General features: G+C 35.3%; 1 protein-coding gene across 2 annotated transcripts; it reads left to right on the plus strand.

The window, feature by feature from the left end:
- The first annotated feature begins 12,178 nt into the window (after positions 1-12,178).
- LOC118051983 (G-type lectin S-receptor-like serine/threonine-protein kinase At4g27290) lies at positions 12,179-21,724 on the plus strand. Of its 2 annotated transcripts, none has more exons than XM_073411820.1 (8): positions 12,179-12,329; positions 12,837-14,356; positions 14,683-14,823; positions 19,893-20,050; positions 20,289-20,499; positions 20,753-20,990; positions 21,071-21,221; positions 21,375-21,724. In XM_073411820.1, exons 2-8 carry the CDS (start codon positions 13,090-13,092, stop codon positions 21,678-21,680), a joined length of 2,472 nt encoding a protein of 823 aa, XP_073267921.1. In that variant the 5' UTR covers positions 12,179-12,329; positions 12,837-13,089; the 3' UTR covers positions 21,681-21,724. The 2 variants fall into 2 exon arrangements, with proteins under 2 accessions (XP_073267921.1, XP_034918681.1); XM_035062790.2 differs by having other exon boundaries at positions 19,905-20,050.
- The last annotated feature ends 257 nt before the right edge of the window (positions 21,725-21,981 follow it).

Consider the following 21,981-nt stretch of genomic DNA (forward strand, 5'->3'; position numbering starts at 1 on the left):
TCGAAATCCCTCCAAACCTCAACATTGTTCCAGCCTTGGAACCCCTTATCCCTCGCAGTTTTTTTTGCCTTTTTTTGGGCTTCGTACCAAAACTCACGCAACCTACTTAACGCAATCAAAAATTACATTTCGAAACATAAATTTCTTTGTAAAAAAAAGTTGTATTGTTTTCGATGTTACCTAGTTGCCGCGTGATTTTCCCATACCCTCCTCACAACATTGTTATGTTCCTCGTCCCAGTAGAATCGATGCTGTGTATAAAAAATAATTTTTAAAAATGTTAATAATTTATTTACAATTATATTAAGAATTTATTAGAAATAAGCTAAAAATTATATATTAACACGAACCTCAAATCTGTGAAACCATGAATTGATTTGAGGCATCCATTCAGGGTGCCTGGATATCTGACTCTATTGAAACAATGGAATCTCCATCGACGCTTTAAATGCCGATGATATTACTCGGGCGGCCTTAATATTTGTGAACCTGAAAAGAATTGAAATTAATTAAATATTGACTTCATAAATTTGTTTTAAACTTGTTTGTGAACCTCAATTTTTATTTTTTTTTAAATAAAAACTTAACAAACTTACATTGAAAGGTCGTCCTTCCATTGTGCCTCGTACTTGCGGTTGCATTGATTCCGCTGCGAAGGCATGCCACTTCTGCGACGTGAAGCATCGCTGGAATAGGCAGCATCAACTGACAGAGCAAGTGGTGTAGGTGCCTCTTCTTGAGAGGCACCTAAGGAAATGTCTTCATCGCTGCTAGACGAAGTAGATGCGACCGTACGTGAAGCTCTGGTTTTCATTCTGTACATCTAACCAATTTTATATAAATAATTATATAATTCAATTGAAATGTTAAGAAAAATTTGGCAGCACCTCCCCTATACTTGGATACTACCCAAATCCACAAACCTGCAAATATTAACAATATCCACAACCAATTGACCCAATCTATACTAATTATTCCAACATATTGAATTACTAATCCTAAAGTAAATTCTACATTAACAATTACAATTCAACAAATTATTCAATAATTATGTCAATACAACAATAAATTATTCTAAGGTAAATTCAACATTTACAATATTAATTCAACAAATTAATCAACAATTATATATGGCAATACAACAATAAATTATATTCAATAAATTAAAAAAAAATAGAATAACAATTAAAATCAATGGAAATAATTAAATAAAAATCATGCAATAATAGAGTAAAATTACTAATTATTCTAACATAGCCAATTATTAATTCTAAGTTAGATTCAACATTAACAACAAACATCCAACAAATTAACTAATACCAATTATAACAACACAACAATAAAAAATATTCAAAAAATTCAAAAAAAAAACCTACATCAAGAAAAGAAACGAAATATACATACCTTAATAATATGTCCAATTCAAAACTTTATCTACATTACAAAAAAATACAACAAAACAACAAAATAACAAAAATAAAAACAACTACAACTAAAATAAAAGAAAATAAAATAAAACAACCACATACCTTTATTTTCGAATCTTGCAAGAGATTCAAGGTGCAAGCGGAGGAGAAGAAAAAATGAGGGGAAGCGGCGAGCGCTAGAACTTATAGGTCATTTGGCAGATTTACCGACGGATTTACCGATGGAAATTACAAAATATTATTAATTTTTTAAATCCGTCGGTAAAAGGCAAACAATCCGTCGGTAATTTTTGAATTTCGCTCTGAATTTTTTAATTGCGCTCCAAATTTTTTGCGGTCCGTCGGTGATTCCGTCGGTAATCTGACACGGTCAGAGGTACATTTAATTCACACCCTTTGGAATTTGCGCATTCCATCGGTATTTTTGTCGGTAAAATTTGCCACCAACAACTTACTGACGGATAAATTCCGTCGGTATAAATGTCGATATGGACGTCGGTGATTGTGGCATTTCGGTGTAATTATTTTCGAACTCTCTGTGAGATGCCGACGGACTGAGGTCCGTCGGTACAGACGTCGGTGATTGTGGCATTTCGGTGTAATTATTTTCGAACTCTCTGTGAGATGCCGACGGATGTAGGTTCGTCGGTAGGTTCGTCGGTGATTGTGGCATTTGGGTGCAATTATTTTTGAACTCTCTGTGAGATGCCGACGGACGTCGGTCCGTCGGTATGTTCGTCGGTAATTGTGGCATTTCGGTGTAATTATTTTCGAACTCTCTGTGAGATGCCGATGGACAGAGGTCCGTCGGTATGGACGTCGGTGATTGTTCAATGTACAAAGGTTTTGTGTTTGTATTTTCTATTTACCTTCCTGCAAAAAATTCAATAATAAACTGTCCATCGCACAAAATAATAGCAACAGTGCTTAAACAATAAATATATATTTCATGTTACAAAATATATCATCCATAATGTAAATTACATGAAGAAAAGGGTTTTACACAGGGCTTCGTTTTGATAGTTAGTCAGAATTATCTTCTTCTTCGTCATCAATTGAATAGTCATTACCTTCATCGCAATCTTCAATATGGATGTCATCTTCTTCATCGACATTTGCTTGTCCGCTAGAGCTCAAAACAACGTTCAACTCCTCTACATTAACATCAATAAGACTATCATCGAAAACACAAAAATTTGAATTTTCTTCCAATTCAATCGAAGGAGCAACTCGATATGGTTCAACCAACTCACTAACTTGAAAGACTTCATCCCACACACTTGTTTCTTCGTTCTCATCCTGAACAACCTCGACACGACCCCGTGGTTTCGTTTTCAAAACGGACAACCAATCAACTCTTGATCGATCCTTTCTAAATGAAAGGATGTATGTGTAAGAAACTTGTTGACATTGCTTTGCGAAAACAAAGACATCGTTTATGTTGCGGAGTCTAGCTTTTGAGTTGATTTCGACCAGACCATGGTGTGTATCAACTCTGATTCCTCTGTCCGTCATGTCATACCAATAGCATTTGAATAAAAATACTGTATTCTGCTTGCTATGATATTGTAGTTCGACGACCTCTTCTAATCTACCATAGTAGTCAACTTCTAACTCACTACTTGTGGATCCTTTAAAACAAACACCGCAGTTATATGTCTTTCTCCCTTGCCCGTATTCTTCAGTATGGAAAATGTATCCATTGACAAAATACTCGTTGTAGCACTTAACTTTTCTTTCAGGCCCAAGGCTTAGTGAAGACAATGACTTAGACGCACTTCTTCCCATTTGATAAACCTTGTATACATGTAATGTACATCAATAAATGGTAAATGAATGAGAATCTCGTAATGGCATGCATACGTACAGTAATTTTGCAAGTTAGAATGAGTTTGTGATAGTGCTTACATATGTTCTGAACCATGTGGCAAATTGTTCATCTTGTAATTGAAAGATCTGAGAGTCGGTCAGCTGCGAGTTATTGGAGAGCAAATATTGTCGATGTTGCCTGCAAGTGATAATGAGTGTATGATTTCACAATATATAATTACCAATATTTTACTAACAAAACACATATATAAACAAAGTTACTGAATAAATGGTCTCAGCTCATCACAGTTAAATAGAACATAGTTGTGTGCTTGTTTGAATTCTATTTCCGACAAAAATCTTCCTCGTACGACATTTTTAGGTGTGGGTTGTCCAGTTTTGGAGAATATTGACAAGTTCCCACTGGAAGGCACTTCACCACCATCGTCATGCCGTGGAACACGATTGATTCTTGTTCTCATATGAGGTTCGAAATAGTACGAGATAAATGTTGATATCTCTTCAACAATATAGGCCTCAGATATGGAAGCCTCAACATGCGCCTTGTTCTTAACATTTTTCTTGAGATTAAACAAGTACCTGCATTGAATTACAATTCAAGTATTTCCAATTAAGAAAAACATAGAAAAAACTCTTAGATATGAATTCTATTGCAACTGTAATATCTCACCGTTCGAATGGGTACATCCATCTATACTGGACCGGTCCTCCAGCTTTTACCTCAAACGGTAGATGTATAGGGAGATGCTCCATTGAGTCAAAAAATGAAGGAGGGAATATCATCTCAAGTTTGCATAGTGTCTCGATGATATTCGTTTGAAGCCTCTCAATGTGCTCAACATTCAACTTGCTGGAGCATATATCTCTGAAGAAATGACTGATCTCCATTAGTGCATCCCATATTCCCTTTGGCAACAAATCATGAAAAGCTAATGGGATAAGTGTTTCCATAAACACATGGCAGTCATGACTCTTCATTCCATACAATCTGTAGTCCTCTATGTTAACAAGCCTTGATATGTTCGATGCATGTCCATCCAAAAAACACAGACTCTTAAGCCATTTGTAGACTAGTAGCTGTGCGTTTTTCTCTAACACGAAGCTTGCCCTTGGTTTTGCGACCCGTGACTCCTCATAAACCAACTCCATATTTTTACGGTTACAGTATAAAGCTATATCCAATCTAGCCTTCATTTTGTCCTTTTTCTTCCCCTTCACATCCATGACGGTGTTGAAAATATTCTCAAACACGTTATTTTCGATGTGCATGACGTCAAGGTTATGGCGGAGAAGATTGGTCTTCCAATAAGGAAGGTCCCAAAAGATACTTCGCTTTACCCAATTATGGGTCAAACCAAAACCAGAAAAATTTTGCTTACCTGATTGAAGGCCAAACACAATGTCACCGTACTCTGATACAACATGATGCAATTCTTCACCAGAAAGACGCGTGGATGCAACATCTTTTTCAACTCTGCCAACAAAGAAATCTTTTTTGTTCTTTCTGAACCTGTGATTAAGTGGCAAGAAGCGACGGTCACAGTCAAAAAAAGAAGCTTTACCTCCGTTTGCTAGCGTGAATGCCTTGTTGTTTTCCATGCAGTATGGACATGTGAGCTTCCCATGTATGCTCCAACCAGAAAGCATTCCATAAGCTGGAAAATCATTGATAGTCCACATCAAAGCCGCCCTCATAAGAAAATTTTGTTTCCTCAATATATCATAAGTCAGAGCTCCGGAGGACCACAACTGCGCTAGCTCATCAATTAACGGTCGAAGACAAACATCTATATTCCGCCCCGGGCTGCTTGGAACGGGTATGGCAGTAGATAAAAACATGAACTCCAACCTCATACACATTCCCGGTGGCAAGTTATAAACTGTGAGTATGACCAGCCAACAAGAATAGGGAGCAATAAATGACCCAAATGGGTTGAATTTGTCTGCACACAACCCAAGACGCACATTCCTTGATTCAGCTGAAAAGTCAGGATGCACACTGTTAAAGCGTTTCCACGCTTCGTCGTCAGAAGGATGCACCATCACACCATCAACCGCATCATGTGTTTGGTGCCATGTCATGTGCTCAGCAGTCCTTCGTGACATGAATAACCTCTGCAGTCTAGGTGTGATCGGGAAATATCTAAGTTTTTTATACGCCACTAGAGTCTTTCCCCTGCAAGTTCTGGGTTTGTACCACGAATGCCCGCATGTCATGCACTCGGTCATCTCAGCATTTTCAAGGTAGTATAACATGCAGAAGTTAGGGCACATGTCAATTTTTTGGTATCCTAAACCGAGGGGTTTCATCATGGACTTCGCAGCATAGAAGTTCTCTTTGAGCCTGTTCCCTTCAGGTAAAATGCTTCTTGCCCAATCAATAATTTTGTCATACCCGGCCTCACTCAGCCCGTGATCTGACTTGATGGTGAACACCTGTGCCACGGCCGATAATTTACTGTGGTTTGTGCAGCCATCCCATAATGGTTCGTCAGAATCTTTCAACAAATCAAAAAACCTAGCTGCCTCTGCATTAGGTTCTTCTTCTACGATTGGACATTGACTGACATTACCTTGATTCATTCTCATTGCATCCATAACCATGTTTCTGTAAGGATTAGTGTTGTCATTTGTCGCTTCATGCACGTTGCTACCACTTGAAGTTGACCCAACCACCGTTTCTCTCATTCTCCTATTACTAACAAATACCTCTCCATGTGCATACCAACACTGGTAATCCTCCACAAACCCTTTGTGTAGAAGATGCATTATTACAACATCTGGATGCAGATACTTTTTATTTTGACACTTCCTGCATGGACACCTAATACCGCCTCCAGTAAAATTTCTGGGAATAGATGTTGCGAAATTAATAAAACCCTGAACCCCGTTACAATAATCCATCCTCCGCAATCCTTGGGGTGAATCTAGATACATCCATGAACGATCATCCATGACTTCTATCGAACCTCTATAAAATTATGATGACATCATGTATATATTAATTAACTAAGTTAGGTAAATAAATTTGTAAATATATTACTTTACCTCGAAATTATCCAACAAACCAATCACAACTTCTCATAAATATTAAATATTCATTATCATTTATCAATGTCCATACAAATTAATATATATATATATAAATTAACAGAAATTACCACTCTACAATACCATCGATAAAACTTAAAAAGGATCTATTAAGCAAGCTATTAATTATTTCAAAACATAACTTGTAATTCCACAAAGTTTTAACAATTTACAAACAAATACAATCTTACAAAATCTAAAACAAACCATAACAGGTATAAAATTATACATTAATAAACTGCAAGTTTGTTTGAGAAATAACAATAAAACATGTACATCTACTAATAAAAATACTTATACTAAAAAAACAATAAAATTGACATTTAAATGTTAAAATTTAAAAAGATAGAATTGCTTACAAATATTGATAAAATCCGTCGGTAAATCAAAACACGGATGCTGTGACCACAAAACTTCAAGAAATACAACTGCTGAGATGAGAAAGATTTTTGTTTGGGGGCGAGGGGGGGCTGGTTATTTGCAAATGGGGAGACTTGGGATTAGGAAGAAGAAGGAGAAATGGGGGAGGAGAATGTCGGTAATATATTCACTTTTTCCGACGGACTCACCGACGAAATAACACCGTCGGTGAATCCGTCGCTAAATGTCATGGGGAATCGACACGTCACCGCACGGACCGCTTTTTTCAAATCCCTTGGTGATTCCGTCGGTATTTTTTGACTGTGCACCTGTCACGTCGTACGTATGGATTTGGCATTGAAATCCGTCGGTGATTCCGTCGGTATTTTTGATGGTGCGAGTCCCAGGATTTGAATCCGTCGGTGATTCTGTCGGAAAAATCACCCGCCAAACCCCCGCCTCAGGTACCCGCCCTTTTTTCATTAATTCTGAACTTTCCGTCCGTAATTCGGTCGGTAATTACCGACGGATTATAACCGTCGGTAATTACCGACCGAATTACGAACGGAAATATTCCGTCGGTAATTTCGACCGAAAAATACCGACAGAAATTTTCCGTCGGGGATTCCGTTGGTATTTAGCGAATTTCTGGTAGTGCAATTACTTAGCCTCATTTTGAAGCCTTTGGACTTCTTTTCTTGCCAACCATCGTCGCCAACAACTTTGGATAAAAGTAGCAGCCGTTCTATTTCGTATTTCATCATTGCAACATTTTTTCTCCTCTCCTTTTGAAGCTTGCTACGCATTGACTGTTGTCGTTAACACATAATGTTCTTGCTTTATCTCCCCGAGAATACGAGATAGACTCTTTAAAACACTAATCTCTTTATTTCTGTCCCTTTGATACCACCTCTCCTTTTGAATCCTCCTTTTCTTTTGCCATAACACCTCATCAAAATACATGAAATCCCTTCGGTTTCTAGGCTGCTGAAAACCTTCTCGATAGCCTATGGTCTCATCCTTAAAACCACCATCACTATTATCATCAACGTCCTCCTCAAAATCCTTATAATCATCCCACTTTGGCCTTTCAGCCCCACTGCTATGGTATGATTTCAATTCAGCCCCAACCTTTCTCACATCTTGGGTACATGTTCCAGCCACATTACCATGTTTTGTCACCTTCTCAAGTCTTTCACACATGTTCCCCATCGTGAAATTCATTATTTCCATCATCTTCATCATGGCTTGCATTTGGAATTTAAGTTCTACATCGGGAGGGCGTGGTGTGTTGTTTTGTTCTGACATTGTACCTGTAAAAATTGGTTAGTGGAAAAACAATCCTCACATCGCTTGTGTTTCGCTCAAACACTCTTAATATCCTCACACGCTCACACCTCTTGTCTCACCTTCTTGTGGTTCTTGTAGAATTAAAACCAACACCAAATAGAACCAATCCAAATATGTATATATGACTCAAGAGGCAATAAAAACTAGAAAAACAAGAAAAAACAAAACTGTGATGATAGTCTCGCGAGTAGCAAGCGAGTCTATCCGAAATATGAATGAAACTGAAGACTTGAATAAAAAAAAAACAAAATATTAAAAATGATGAAACAACACCCAGATATGTTGGATATGATGAAAATAAACTGAAAGAAATGAAAACAACAAAGAGAAACCAAATTTCAAAAGTTGACGCAAAACAAACTCGTTTACGACGAGATAAGTTCGAATCTGGAACCTAAAGTCAATGATGTCCAATTGAGCTAAAAATTCAGATATAGAGCTCTACCAAGCTACATAGATAGAATATGAAATTTGAGCAATTTACGATAAGGTTTGATAGACTGACGCAAAAATGTTATGAATCAGACCTAATTAGACCCGAATTTGAAACCCAAAGAAAACGATATCCAATTGACCCCAAAATCAATATGTGGTGCGATTAGGTTCCTAGTAATAACATAATCAAATTTGAACTCATTCTGAGTTGATTTGGTCAAATTTTCCTTTGTTTAGTTTTCTGGGGCAGAAACAAACGAATGCCTTTTTGAATGACTTTTTTCTTTTCTTTTCTTTTCTTTTTTTCTCTTTTTTTTTATGCCACTGATATATTTTGGTCAGGAACCAAACGAAATAATTTTTTTTCTTTTATATGATACCAAATCAAGAGAAGAAGAAATTGGACACTAAGAATTTTTTTCTTTTTTGCAGAAACAACAAGAAACGAAAATTTCAGAAGGATATAACCTGATTAATGGAGCCAAGCTCTGATACCAAATGATGCAAACCTCATGATCACATGGTCATGTAACCCACATGCAAAGACATCAATTCCCGGAAAGCCAATAAATCAGGTTTGATAGGAGTGTGACACAAAGATAACTTGTACCTAGGCACCAGTACTATTGAAAATGGAGACCCCCGCCCAACAAATATTGATTCATGAACGAGAAGTATAAGGATGACGCCACGAAGACAGTTATTATTCGATAAGTTGTTTTCAGTTCTTTAGAGAACCATGAAAGGGAGATTATCTCACTAACCCACACACACACAAAGTGCGACAAACAAGAAGTTTATTAATCTGAATTGTCTTCTTTGCATGTTTGGTTATGCCCTTATTTATAGTGACTCCGAACTAAAATAAACCATAATGGACCCCTTATGTGAACTTATATGATGCCCACTTACAATTAAACCCAAATAATATAAATAAACCCTAAACTAAGAAGAAAATAACAATAAAATGAATAAATCTGAATTTAAAATCCTAAATTTGATAGGATCATATTTGTTACCCTTTAGAAGTCCCATATAAGATAGGAGAATCAAATCTGAAGGTGGAATTAGTTCTGAAATCTTCTTTCTTTTTTGTAGCTAGGATGAATAAGGAATCCTATTGTTCAATGTTCAGTCCATATCTCAAGTTATAGAAGTCCAAATGACCTCAATTGTTTTTTCTTTAAAAGAGGAGACAATTTTCTAAAACTTTCATGAGTTAAGTTTGTTCAAATTCTGACGTTACCAATGACGTTTTGTTTAGAAAAGAAGATAAGGATTGTCACCAAGTCAAGATGTGGCCACCTAATCAACAATTAGTCATTAAATCAATAGTTTTAAATTTTGGCCTATAGAAGGAGGCATTTGCCATGCATTTAGGCATCTTGGTTGTTCAGATCAAGATCTTGCTCTTGCTCTCTTTATTTGTAATTTGTAATATTCAAGTTTTATTCCATGTTATATTTTCATTAATCTCTTGTTTATGCCTTTCATTTTCTTTACTATACTTTTATAATCATGTTCTCCTCTTATTTATTTATGTTTCTTTTCTTCATAATGTTTAGCTAAGTTTATTATATCAAGGTGAAAAGGTTTCACCAATGGTGTTAGAATAGGTATAATATAAACTTAACATGAGCTTCAATGTTTATATCCAAGAAAGTTTGTTATTAACATGTCTTATCTTTTATCTTACTAATTCTTAATACCTTGTTAAATGGTTAATCTAGATTTGTGTTGTATAACACTTGGTATAACAAATACTTGGCACTTTCCTAGCCAACCGTATGGTATAACCTATACCTGTGCTATAAAAGGAACTTAATTTCTTGTTAACATAAGTTAGCATCATGAATTCCTGACAATATATAAAAGTTTAGTGTTACTTAAATAAGATAATTAATATGATTATGTTAAAAATTTATAATGAACTATTAATGATAAATCATCTTATTGGAACCTTCTTTGCGTGTGGTTTCCAATTGATTAATAAAAAGAGTTTATATTATACTTATTTCTAATACTATTAGTGGATCCTCCAACCTTGACATTTGTTTTTATCATTGTTGAACCTTGCATTAATCTTACATCTCAAAGTCCTCTTTAACTTATTATTATTATTTATATAATTAACCTCTATATGGTCCGACCCCGGTCTTGCCGGGTTATTTATTACTTCGACACTCTTACACTTGGGAGAGACATCAATCTTTTGATCGTGTCAATTGCTCTCTGACCCAAAGCAGAGGACACGACATGAATAGAAAAATGTTAGAGGTCGGAAAAAATCCTACAAAGAGTTTAAGAAAATATGATTGCAACCCAATACTCATTAGCATCACACTTTTCTTGTTTAGTTTTAATTCAACTTTTTTGGAGAGTAATCAAAGTTGATAATGAGAGAATTCTATCAATTTATGGTTCCTAAAATTGTCTATTAAAGGGATTGAAGAAGAGCGTTTTTAGGTTGGTTTTTCTGCACTATTTAGATATATTTTTCTACAGAATTTGACATTCTTCTTCATATATTTTCCATCTTAAATCTTTTGGTTTTTTAAGCTTTATTCCTTTTTGTTTTCCTCGTAATCTAGAGCTTAGTTTCAATTCTTGTAGAAAGACATTGAGTATAGTTCATTTGTATCTGTTGGACCTTGTTTATGAGTGCACCTAAATAAAAAGGTGTTGTTGAAATCTTGTGAGGCTTATTGAAGTGATTTTTTTGCTTTTCACAAAGTGAGGAGCAATAAAGTTTTAAGGATAAATAAGTTACCTTTGGCAACATAAAAAACCAAGGAGGTTGGTTACATTTTAAAATCTTCAACAAGTAATTACTTTAAATTGGTTTTGTTTAAGTATATTTTTTATACAAATTTAGTAGACATGCCAACACTTTATTTCTATATCTTATGCAAGTTTATATATTTACTTAGTATGCATGCTATCATTTTTTTTATTGCAAGGTTATCATATTCTTGTTGGGTCCCAAAATCAATAGACGTAGCGAAAATGATAAATTTAAAGTAATATTTGTGAGTCCCTAAGAATTCGTTAGATAGACCTAGAGTTGTATCGTTTTCATGTGAGTTATGTAACCAAGTCTCAGGACTAGGGGTGGAGCTCGGGGGAGGTTAGTGGGGACCTAGGCCTCTGTGAAAGTTTTAAGATTTTATAACCAGACCCAACTCTTTTTTTTAAGGAAAACATTGTCGTTTTCAATCAAAGATACAAATACCTAGTTAATAATAATTTAGATTGCCGCATCTCTCTATGTGAGTGTGTAAGGGTGAGCTTTCTCTTTTATTTTAGTTTTCTAATGGACAGAATCGACTTATCGAAGAACAATTGTCTTCATGGCGATGTCATATATTTTTTATTCGTGAATTGTTATTCATTGAATATGGAGATATCAAATTTCAATAGTATTAGTGTTTAAATTCAAGGTTATTTATATGTCACATTTTCAAACCTGATTTCTTGTCTTTTCAAGAATTTTAGTGTTTGCAAATGAGTTATGTGTCCATGTTCTTAGAAGCTGGGGACGAGCTAGGGAAGTGTAGTTGGTGCCTAATCCCCTGCAAAAGTCTTAAAATTTTATAACTAGACCTAACTTTATTTTCTTTTTTTAAGGAAAATTTTGTCGCTTTCCATAAAGAGAAATAAATCCCTAGTTAAAAAGACAAAAGCCACACCAGCAACCTCAAATCCTTCCTTCCTCTATTGTTTTCCCTGGCCCTCACCCACCAAAATCCTTCAATTTAGGCGGCCAAAAATTCTAAGCCACAACAAAGAATTTCAATTCAAGTTTGGCTTCAACAAAAAATCCAGAAGATAGTGCCGGTAATATGCTTAGGATTCTTCTGGTACATGAATTCATTCCACGGGTTTACTGTTAAATTTTTTGTCGTTTTCATTTTGCATAGCTTATAAACTGCGTTTCTCAATTTTCTTTCTTAGCTGTGATCCGGACAATGCACCCTTTCTTTTCATATAATATGATTTATTAGTATATAATAATTCCCCTTTAAATCACTGAAGCCTTATTTTCTCTTATTTATCAACTTTTTCTCAACCCTTCTCACACAATCACATTAACTTTTTTTAGATTTATTGACTCAACTTTTCACTCAAAATATATTTGTTATTATTTTGGCATGTCTTGTCATTTTTAATTTCAGTATTAAATTATTTATACTAATATACTTTGTTTGATTTTTGTAACGTGTTTAACTTTAAACTGCAATGCAATATATTATTATTAATATGATATAAAATTTTCTACGTGTTATTGATATTGTTATATTTATTTAATAATAAAAATGTTTGAATTTTTTGTTATTTTGTTAGGAGTTGCTGATATATTTTTAAAATGATTGGTGGATGGAAGCACCGAGGATAGTCTGGTGGTTTGCCACTTTCATGATTCAGATTTTCAAGATTGGGTAGCTATAATTTTCAACGAACTCAAGCAATGGAAAAGAGATGCGTTTACCTATGTTAAATAGGCAATGGAAAAGAGATGCGTTTACCTATGTTAAATATTTTCACATCTAGCAAGGCCAGCCATTTTGTAATATAACGAAGAAACACGAGAGCAGCAATGGATTGCATCCCCATGCTTGTTTTCTGCTTCATTTCATTTCTGATTGTAAGAACAACCACACCTACTGACACCATAAACACAGCTCAGTTCATTAGAGATGGAGACACTATAGTTTCAGCTGGCGGGACCTATGAATTAGGATTTTTCAGCCCCGGGAAATCCAAAAACCGATACTTGGGGATATGGTATGGCAAAATATCTGTCCAGACAGCAGTTTGGGTTGCCAACAGAGAAACTCCACTTAACGATTCATCAGGAGTCGTAAGGCTTACCAACGAAGGACTTCTTCTTCTTCTCAATCGTAGTGGAAGCATCATTTGGTCTTCCAACACATCAACACCTGCTAGGAATCCAGTTGCGCAGCTTTTGGATACAGGAAACCTTGTTGTGAAAGAGGAGGGTGATAATAACATGGAGAACTCCTTGTGGCAGAGTTTTGATTATCCAGGCAACACACTAATACCGGGCATGAAGCTAGGACGGAATACCAAAACTGGCATGGACTGGCACTTGACATCATGGAAGTCACCAGATGATCCTTCCAGAGGTAATATTTCAGTAATCCTTATTCCTGATGGATATCCGGAGTATGCAGTGTTGGAAGATTCAAATGTGAAGTATAGAAGTGGGCCATGGAATGGTATGGGGTTCAGTGGTTTGCCTCGGTTAAAACCAAATCCAGTTTACACATTTGAACTTGTTTTTAATGATAAGGAGATATTTTTCAGAGAAAATCTTCTTAATAACTCAAGGAATTGGAGGGTCTTCCTAAGTCAGAATGGTGATATCCAGCACCTCCTCTGGATCGAGCAAACTCAAAGTTGGTTTCTTTATGAAACAGGAAATACAGATAATTGTGAGCGTTATGCACTCTGTGGCGCAAATGGTATCTGTAGCATTAACAACTCTCCAGTGTGTAATTGCTTGAACGGATTTGTACCAAAAGTTCCAAGAGACTGGGACAAGACTGATTGGTCAAGCGGTTGCGTTAGAAAGACAGCACTAAATTGTTCCAGAGATGGGTTTCGGAAGCTCAGAGGTTTGAAGATGCCGGAGACAAGAAAATCATGGTTCAGCAGGAGTATGAACCTGGAGGAGTGCAAGAACACATGCTTGAAGAACTGCAGCTGTACTGCGTATACAAACTTGGACATCAGGGATGGAGCAAGTGGCTGCTTGCTCTGGTTCAATGATTTTATTGATATGAGAACTTTCTTTCAAAATGAGCAAGACATTTTTATACGGATGGCTGCATCTGAACTAGGTATGAATTTATCCTCAGATTAGAGAAGTCGGTTTTTTTTCTTATTATTATTATTAAAATTCGAAATATATTCAGATAGAAAACTAGCAAGCTATTGGCAAAAGGATACTTTCTTTGCAAGGCTATCAGCAACAGTGTTTCCTTCTACACAGCTGATTAGTCATGGCTTGGTGATGGTAACATGATGGATTGGTTTTCTCCTACCCAAAATGATACTGTTTTATAACAAATGAGTAGAAAGCTGAAATTGAATGCTACAAAGAAAACTTTCCAGCCATATTGTCATTTCCTCTTTTTAACACCAGTTTTTCTGTACCATGTTATAGATAACGGTGGCTCTGCAAAGGCTAATACCAAATCCAAAGTGAAGAAAATGATCATAGTAAGCTCTGTGTTGCCTACTGGGATTCTGTTCGTTGGCTTATGCTTGGTCTTGTATGTTTGGAAAAAGAAGCAGCAGAAAAACCGTAAGTATTTGTTAAATTAATTAAGATTAAAAAAAAAAAAATACTTATGTAGGAGACTGGAATTCTTATTAATCTGTTTATTTTAAATTGCTTGAGTTAACCTAAATACAAATAGATTATATATAGGTTAAACTGAAAATATTATTCTAACCTTAATAAATAAAACATAAGTAAATGTATTATTTAACATCTCTCCTCAAACTCACGATGAAACAGCTACAAGCATCGAGAGTTTATCAAATAGAAAACGAAAACGAGAGATGAAATGCGACTTGGTAAAGAAATCTACAATATGCAAGGAAGAAGGAACAAAAGGCAAAGTAATGGTGTCATGCATGAGATGATGACGAGTACGATAACAATCGATCTCAATGTGTTTAGTTTGCTCATGAAAAACTGAGTTGTGAGCAATCTGAATAAAACTCTAGTTGTCACAATACATAGAAGTAGGATGAGAATGGAAAACTTCAATATCAACAAGTAACCAACGTAGCCAAACAATCTTCTTGGTAGTAGATGTCATAGCACGATATTCTGCTTCGTTTAAGGATTGAGAAACAATAGATTGTTTCTTACTCTTCCTAGAAATAAGAGAATCACCTAGAAAGATACAGAACTGGTAACAGACTTGTGATATGTGGGATCACTACCATGATCAGCTTTAGAGTATGCACGCAGCTCCAAGGAAGAGGTGGATGGAAATAAAAGACTCTGAAAGACTATATCTTGAAGATATCGCAAATTATGAAAAACAGTTGCCTAGTGAACAATAGTAGAAGAAACAAAATGACTAACAATATGAACAACATATGCAATATTTGGATGAGTAATGGTGAGATATACCAAGCTCCCAACAATAGTATGGTATAAAATAGGATATGTTAAAGGTAAACCATCAGAAGAAGAATACCTTACGTTAACCTTAACGAGAGTATCTACAGTCTTGTTATCAGTGAGTCTAGCTCGTTCAAGAATATCTGCAATATATTTTGACTGGGAAAGAAGATAACCTCTAGGTGAGGAAGCTACCTCAAAACCTAAGAAATATCGAAGATAACCCAAATCCTTCATTTCAAATTGTCTAGCCACTCTGTCTTCAAAATTGAAATACCATTAATATCATCACCAGTAATAATCATGTCATCAACATATAAAGATAGAATGATATGACTTGTATTAGTGTACTTAATAAAAGAGCAGAATCATGACTGCTAGAAACAAATTCAAGAGACAAGATCATAACAAAGAATTTCTCAAACCAAGCACGAGGTGCTTGTTTGAGACCATATAATGCTTTCTTAAGTTTACAAACATACCTAGAGTCATGTGAAACACGAGGAAGGGGCGCCATATAAACTTTTTCTTGAAGATCTCCATTTAAGAAGGTATTTTTAACATCAAGTTGAGAGATATGCCACTAACGAATTGAAGCTACTGCAATAAGAGTACGAATAGCAGTCATTTTTGCAATAGGGGCAAACGTCTTCTTATAATCCATACCATATTGTTGAGAGTATGTTTTTACAACCAACCTAGCTTTGTATCACTCAATAAACCAATCAAAATTAGTCTTGATCTTATACACCCAATGACAACTAACAACACTCTTACTAGGAGGTAGATGAACCAAATTTCAAGTATTTGTCTTATGCAAAGCAAAAAGTTTCTCATCCATAACCTCCTGCCAAAGAGATCAAGAATTGCCTCTTTATAGGAAGAGATCAAATAGACAATGAATAGAAGTTAAAAAAGGAAGTAAACGATGAAGAATAACAAGAATATACAAAATCAAGTAGTTTTTTGTGGACTTACAAATGCGTATGGATTGACGTAGAGGTGGATCTACAATCTCAAATAAAGCTTGAGGAGCTATAGATAAGAATGAAGCTTCAGGTGTGCTGGAGAGTAAAGTGTCAGTACCTGCAAAATTATGAGTATAAATTGGTTGAACATGAACATGGAGAGGAGTGTCTGAGGTACTAGGAACCTGAGATGATAAACTATTAGAATCTTTAAAAAAAGGATCTGTACGAATAAGATCAGGTCTAGTCAAGTTATGAGTAATGGATGGAATAGAAAAGAAAGGTATATGCTTAAGAAAGACAACATGACAAAACACATAAAGTTTCTGAGTTATTGGGTCAAAACAACGATACCCCTTTTTACTTTCACCATAACCTAGAAAGAAACAAATAGCAAATCAAGAGGACAATTTACCACGTTCTACATAAGGACAAAGAACAAAACAAGTACAACAAAAAACTCTAAATGAGGAATAATTAAGGACACACCCATATAACTTTTCAAAAAGACACAAACCTGAACTATGAGACAATGAAATGGTATTAATCAAACTTACAGCAGTAAGGACAACTTCTTCCCAAAACTCATTAGGAACAGAATCAGACAACAATAAAGAACGTGCAGTCTTGACAATATACCTATGTTTTCTTTTTAGCAACTCTATTTTACTCATGAGTATCTATACATGAAGTTTGTTGAATGGTTCCATCTTAGGCAAAAAAGTGACAAAATTTATTAGAGGTGTAATCTCCACCCAAATCACACTTAAAACATTTGATTACAGCAGAATGTTAAGTTTTAACAAGAGCTTGAAAGGTTGTGTATATCTCAAACAATTCAAAACAATGTTTCATTAAATAAACTCACTAATAACGATTATGATCATCAATAAATGAAACATAATATTGAAACCCTCCTTTATGGTAATATGAGAAGGTCCCCATACATTAGAATTAATCAAGTCAAATGTGAAAAAGAAACAAAAATACTTTGATTAAAAGGTAAAGCAAAAAATATTGCCAATTTACATCCACTACAATAAAAAAATATCAAAAGTTTGCAAATTTCTTAAAGCTCATGTGGATGCCAAAAATCTCAAACAAGAAGACGAAACATGACCTAGACGAGAATGCTATAAATAAAAACTAAAAGATGAAGAACTCAAATAAAAACAAGACAAATCAACAATAGTAGTAGTAGCAGCAACAACAATTGATACTTTTAACTCGTCTAAAATATACAGTTCATTCTCCCTACGACCTGTCCCAATCAGATTTTGAGACTGTAGATCCTATACATAACAAAAAAAAAATGACTAAATAATCATCAGAATCACATAAATGACCAACGAAAGCAAGATTTCATTTGAGTTTTCGAATAAGATAAACATTAGGGAAAGACAAGTGAGGTGTTATAACAGAACCAACACTTACTAAGGGCATAGGAGTGCCATCAACAGTCATAACAGGAATGGAAGGCAAAGGGGACACAAGTAAAAGATGAAGAATCTAGAGACCCATGATGTGAAGCACCAGAATCTAAGACCCATTTAGAACATGACATACCTGAGGAACTATGAGGCAACTGACCTATGGAAGGAGAAATGAACATTACTTATGGCTGTAAGGAGAGAAACTTCTGAAATCGCTTAGCTAGAGTACTATGATCAGTGATAGAGCCTGATGAAGTTATTGCTGCAATATTGTGGTGGTGGTTTATAACCCTAGAGGTGGTTTATAAGCATTAGATTGTGACTGACTGTCATGCTTCCAAACTTGATTCTGTTTTCTAAACTTCAAACACTAGGCCTTCCAATGACCTTTTTGCTTATAGAAACCGCACTCATCGAATCCAACTCTTGTGTAAGGCTTATTATGATGATTAGAGAATGGCTTAAAGGGTACTGTTAGTACAAAAGGATTTGAAGCGGAAAGAATTATCTTTTTAGAATAAGACTAAAAATGTATTTCTCCATCCAATAACTCACTAACAACATAGTTAACAGAAGGTAGTGGAAAACGATGTAGAATTGAACCTCTAAGTCTTTCAAAATCACTGCGAAGTGCTGTTAAAAACTGTATACCAATCGTTAGTACTTTTTCTACGCTCAATATAGGCATCCACATGCCTTTAATTTTGCCGATTATGTAAGAGCTAATTGATCACAAAGATCTGTCATAGCATAATAAAACTCCTGAATACTCATATTCTTCTGATGAAGAGCTCGTATGTCATTCTCTAACTAATATTGCTTTGCAAAATTTGATTGCGTGAATAACCTTTGCAGATAATCTTAAACCTCATTTGTTGTCTTATAGTTCGCCAATTGCATGCCTATGGAATGCTCAACAGAATTGTTGATCCAAGTAATAATCTTTGCATTATTTGCTTCCCATGTATCTATCAAAACAACATCCCCTTCCTTAGTATTCTTGGGTATCACATAAGTTCCACTAACATATTCCCACATCTTCTTACTCTTAAGAAAATTTCTCATTACATAACTCCAGTATGAATAATTCTTTCCATCAAACCTCGCAATCATAGACTGACGTGAATCATCTCTTTCGGTGGCTATAATTAACAAACAAAACCAGAACACAAAAGCAATGAAAGACAAAGTACCAAATTGCAAAAACTGAACAGATATCGCAGAAACAAAACAAATATCTTCTTGAAATTATATAATTACTCCAAAACACAACACAAATTGCAGAAACTGAATGCAAATATTAAATTGCAGAAGTTGAAGGAAAGGAGAAAATACCAGATTTTGTAGAAGCGGAAGAATATCACTCCAAAATTTTTTTTGAGATTAACCCTTGTTCTATAAAATCAGCTCTAATACCATGTTAAGTTAATTTAGATTAAAATAAAATACAAACGAACATAAAGAGAAGGAGGTTGGAATTCTCATTAATTTGTTTATTCTAAAGTCCTTGAGTTAACCTAAATACAAAGAGATTATATATAGGTTAAAGTAAAAATATTATTCAGCAAAAGTAAATTTATTATTTAACAGTATTCACACCAAACAAGATTGGGTATGGTAACGTATTCCTATTGAACCAGTCCTGGATCATTAGATAGCAAGATTGGGTTTTTTAAAAAAAATTAATTTGATTTTCAGTAATGTAAGGTATGACTGTAAGTTGTTCAAAGCCCGGTTGTGTTTGATGCTATACAAATCTTGAGTTTAGCAGCAAATAGAGATCCTTTGTCTTTCTTTCTATTTTTTCAACAAGCATAACAGTTATCCTGACAAGGAAAAATGACAGGTAATTTGCAAAGAAGATCAAATAACAAGGACTTGAAGGAAGAACTAGAATTACCCTTCTTTAACATGGATGCGTTGGCTTCTGCAACAAATAACTTTTCTGTATCCAATAAACTAGGACAAGGGGGTTTCGGACCTGTTTATAAGGTAATAATTATCCATAAACAGTCATGCAATATAGCTTCTGAGTGTTCATGGTACAAACTCCAGGCACCAATGGAGTTCTGTGGTATTGAAATTGTTCCACTACAGAACCAACCTTTTTTTAGCATAAAAGGATGACTGATTGGAAAGAATTCCTGAACAGATACAAGCTGCATGAAATTCTCTGAGAATTCAGCAGACAACGTATGATTTGCTTATGATTCTGATTTATTATTTACAGGGAACATTAACAGATGGACGAGAAATAGCTGTCAAGAGGCTGTCTAAGAATTCAAGACAAGGACTTGATGAGTTCAAAAATGAAGTCAAACATATCGTGAAACTTCAGCACCGGAATCTAGTGAGGCTTCTTGGATGCTGCATTGAAAGAGATGAAAATATGTTGGTCTACGAGCTTTTGCCTAACAAAAGCTTGGACTTCTACATTTTTGGTATGAATCTCACAGAACTTTTCAAAAAGCTATTCCAATGTTTCAAATCAATTTTTTAGCCCTTCGTTTCAAAGGTTGGAAGGTGGCTTTGTAGGGGAAGATTTCTCCACTTTCATGCTGACAAATTCTGCCATATATGTATATGTAATTGTAACTCAAAATTCACTGATCGTAACTTATCATCTCCTTTTTTCTAGTTCCTTCACCAACATTTATGAATCTGATAAGAGATGTAATGGATTGACTTGGGCAGATGAGACTCGAAGCTTGCTACTAGATTGGCCTAAGCGCAACAACATCATCAACGGGATTGCTCGAGGACTCCTTTATCTTCACCAAGATTCCAGACTAAGAATAATCCACAGAGATCTGAAAACCAGCAATATTTTGTTGGATGACGAAATGAATCCAAAAATCTCAGACTTTGGCCTGGCTAGAAGTTTTGGAGAAAATGAAACTGAAGCCAATACTAATAAAGTGGCTGGAACGTAGTGAGTGTCTTCATCTCCATCATACGCATTTTATCTTCATAGTCCGCAAATGGAACTTAAAATTCTATGAATACATGCAGTGGTTACATATCCCCAGAGTACGCAAATTATGGGCTCTACTCGCTAAAATCAGACGTCTTCAGCTTTGGAGTATTGGTGCTAGAGATAGTGGGTGGCTATAGGAACAGAGGATTCCGTCATCCAGATCACCACCTCAACCTTATTGGGCATGTAGGAGTCAAAGCTATGTTACTTATTATCTTTAATTTCAATATATTCTTGAGTACTTTTTTCAGAAACCAGATGCCTGCACATGTTTAATGAGACCTGAACACTTTAAATCTTCAATGTGTTATTTATTGACAGCATGGTTTTGTTTATCAGGCTTGGAGACTGTTCAAACAAGGCAGGCCTCTGGAACTGGCTGCGGGATCAAAAGTTGAAACACCCTATTTGTCTGAAGTGCTACGTTCAATTCACGTGGGGCTATTGTGTGTGCAAGAAAATCCAGAAGATAGACCAAACATGTCATATGTGGTTTTGATGTTGGGTAATGAAGATGAATTGCCTCAGCCTAAACAACCAGGATTTTTCACTGAAAGGGATCTTGTTGAAGCAAGCTATTCATCGAGCGAGAGCAAACCACCTTCGGTAAACGTATGCTCAGTTTCAGTGTTAGAGGCAAGATAGATTACTTGTATTTTTATTCTTATGAAAACTTGTGTGTTTGTTTTGCGTGGTCTTGATGTTTGTGATCGTGTACTCATAAAAACTCTGCTGAATGTTTTCCATGGCAAGGTTAATTTATAGGAAATTATTAACATATTTCAGTGAAAAAATAAAAAGGGAACTTGAGAGGCTAAAATTTAACCCCAATAAAAATACAACTCAAGCTTTTAGAGGAGAGGGAATTAAGCAAAACTAGGCTCTCGGCTCAACTGAGGCCTGGACATTGGATGCATTGTAAAATAATTTTTTGCACTACAAAACA

Source organism: Populus alba, chromosome 10, assembly GCF_005239225.2.
Source record: "Populus alba chromosome 10, ASM523922v2, whole genome shotgun sequence".
NCBI classification, from domain to species: domain Eukaryota; kingdom Viridiplantae; phylum Streptophyta; class Magnoliopsida; order Malpighiales; family Salicaceae; genus Populus; species Populus alba.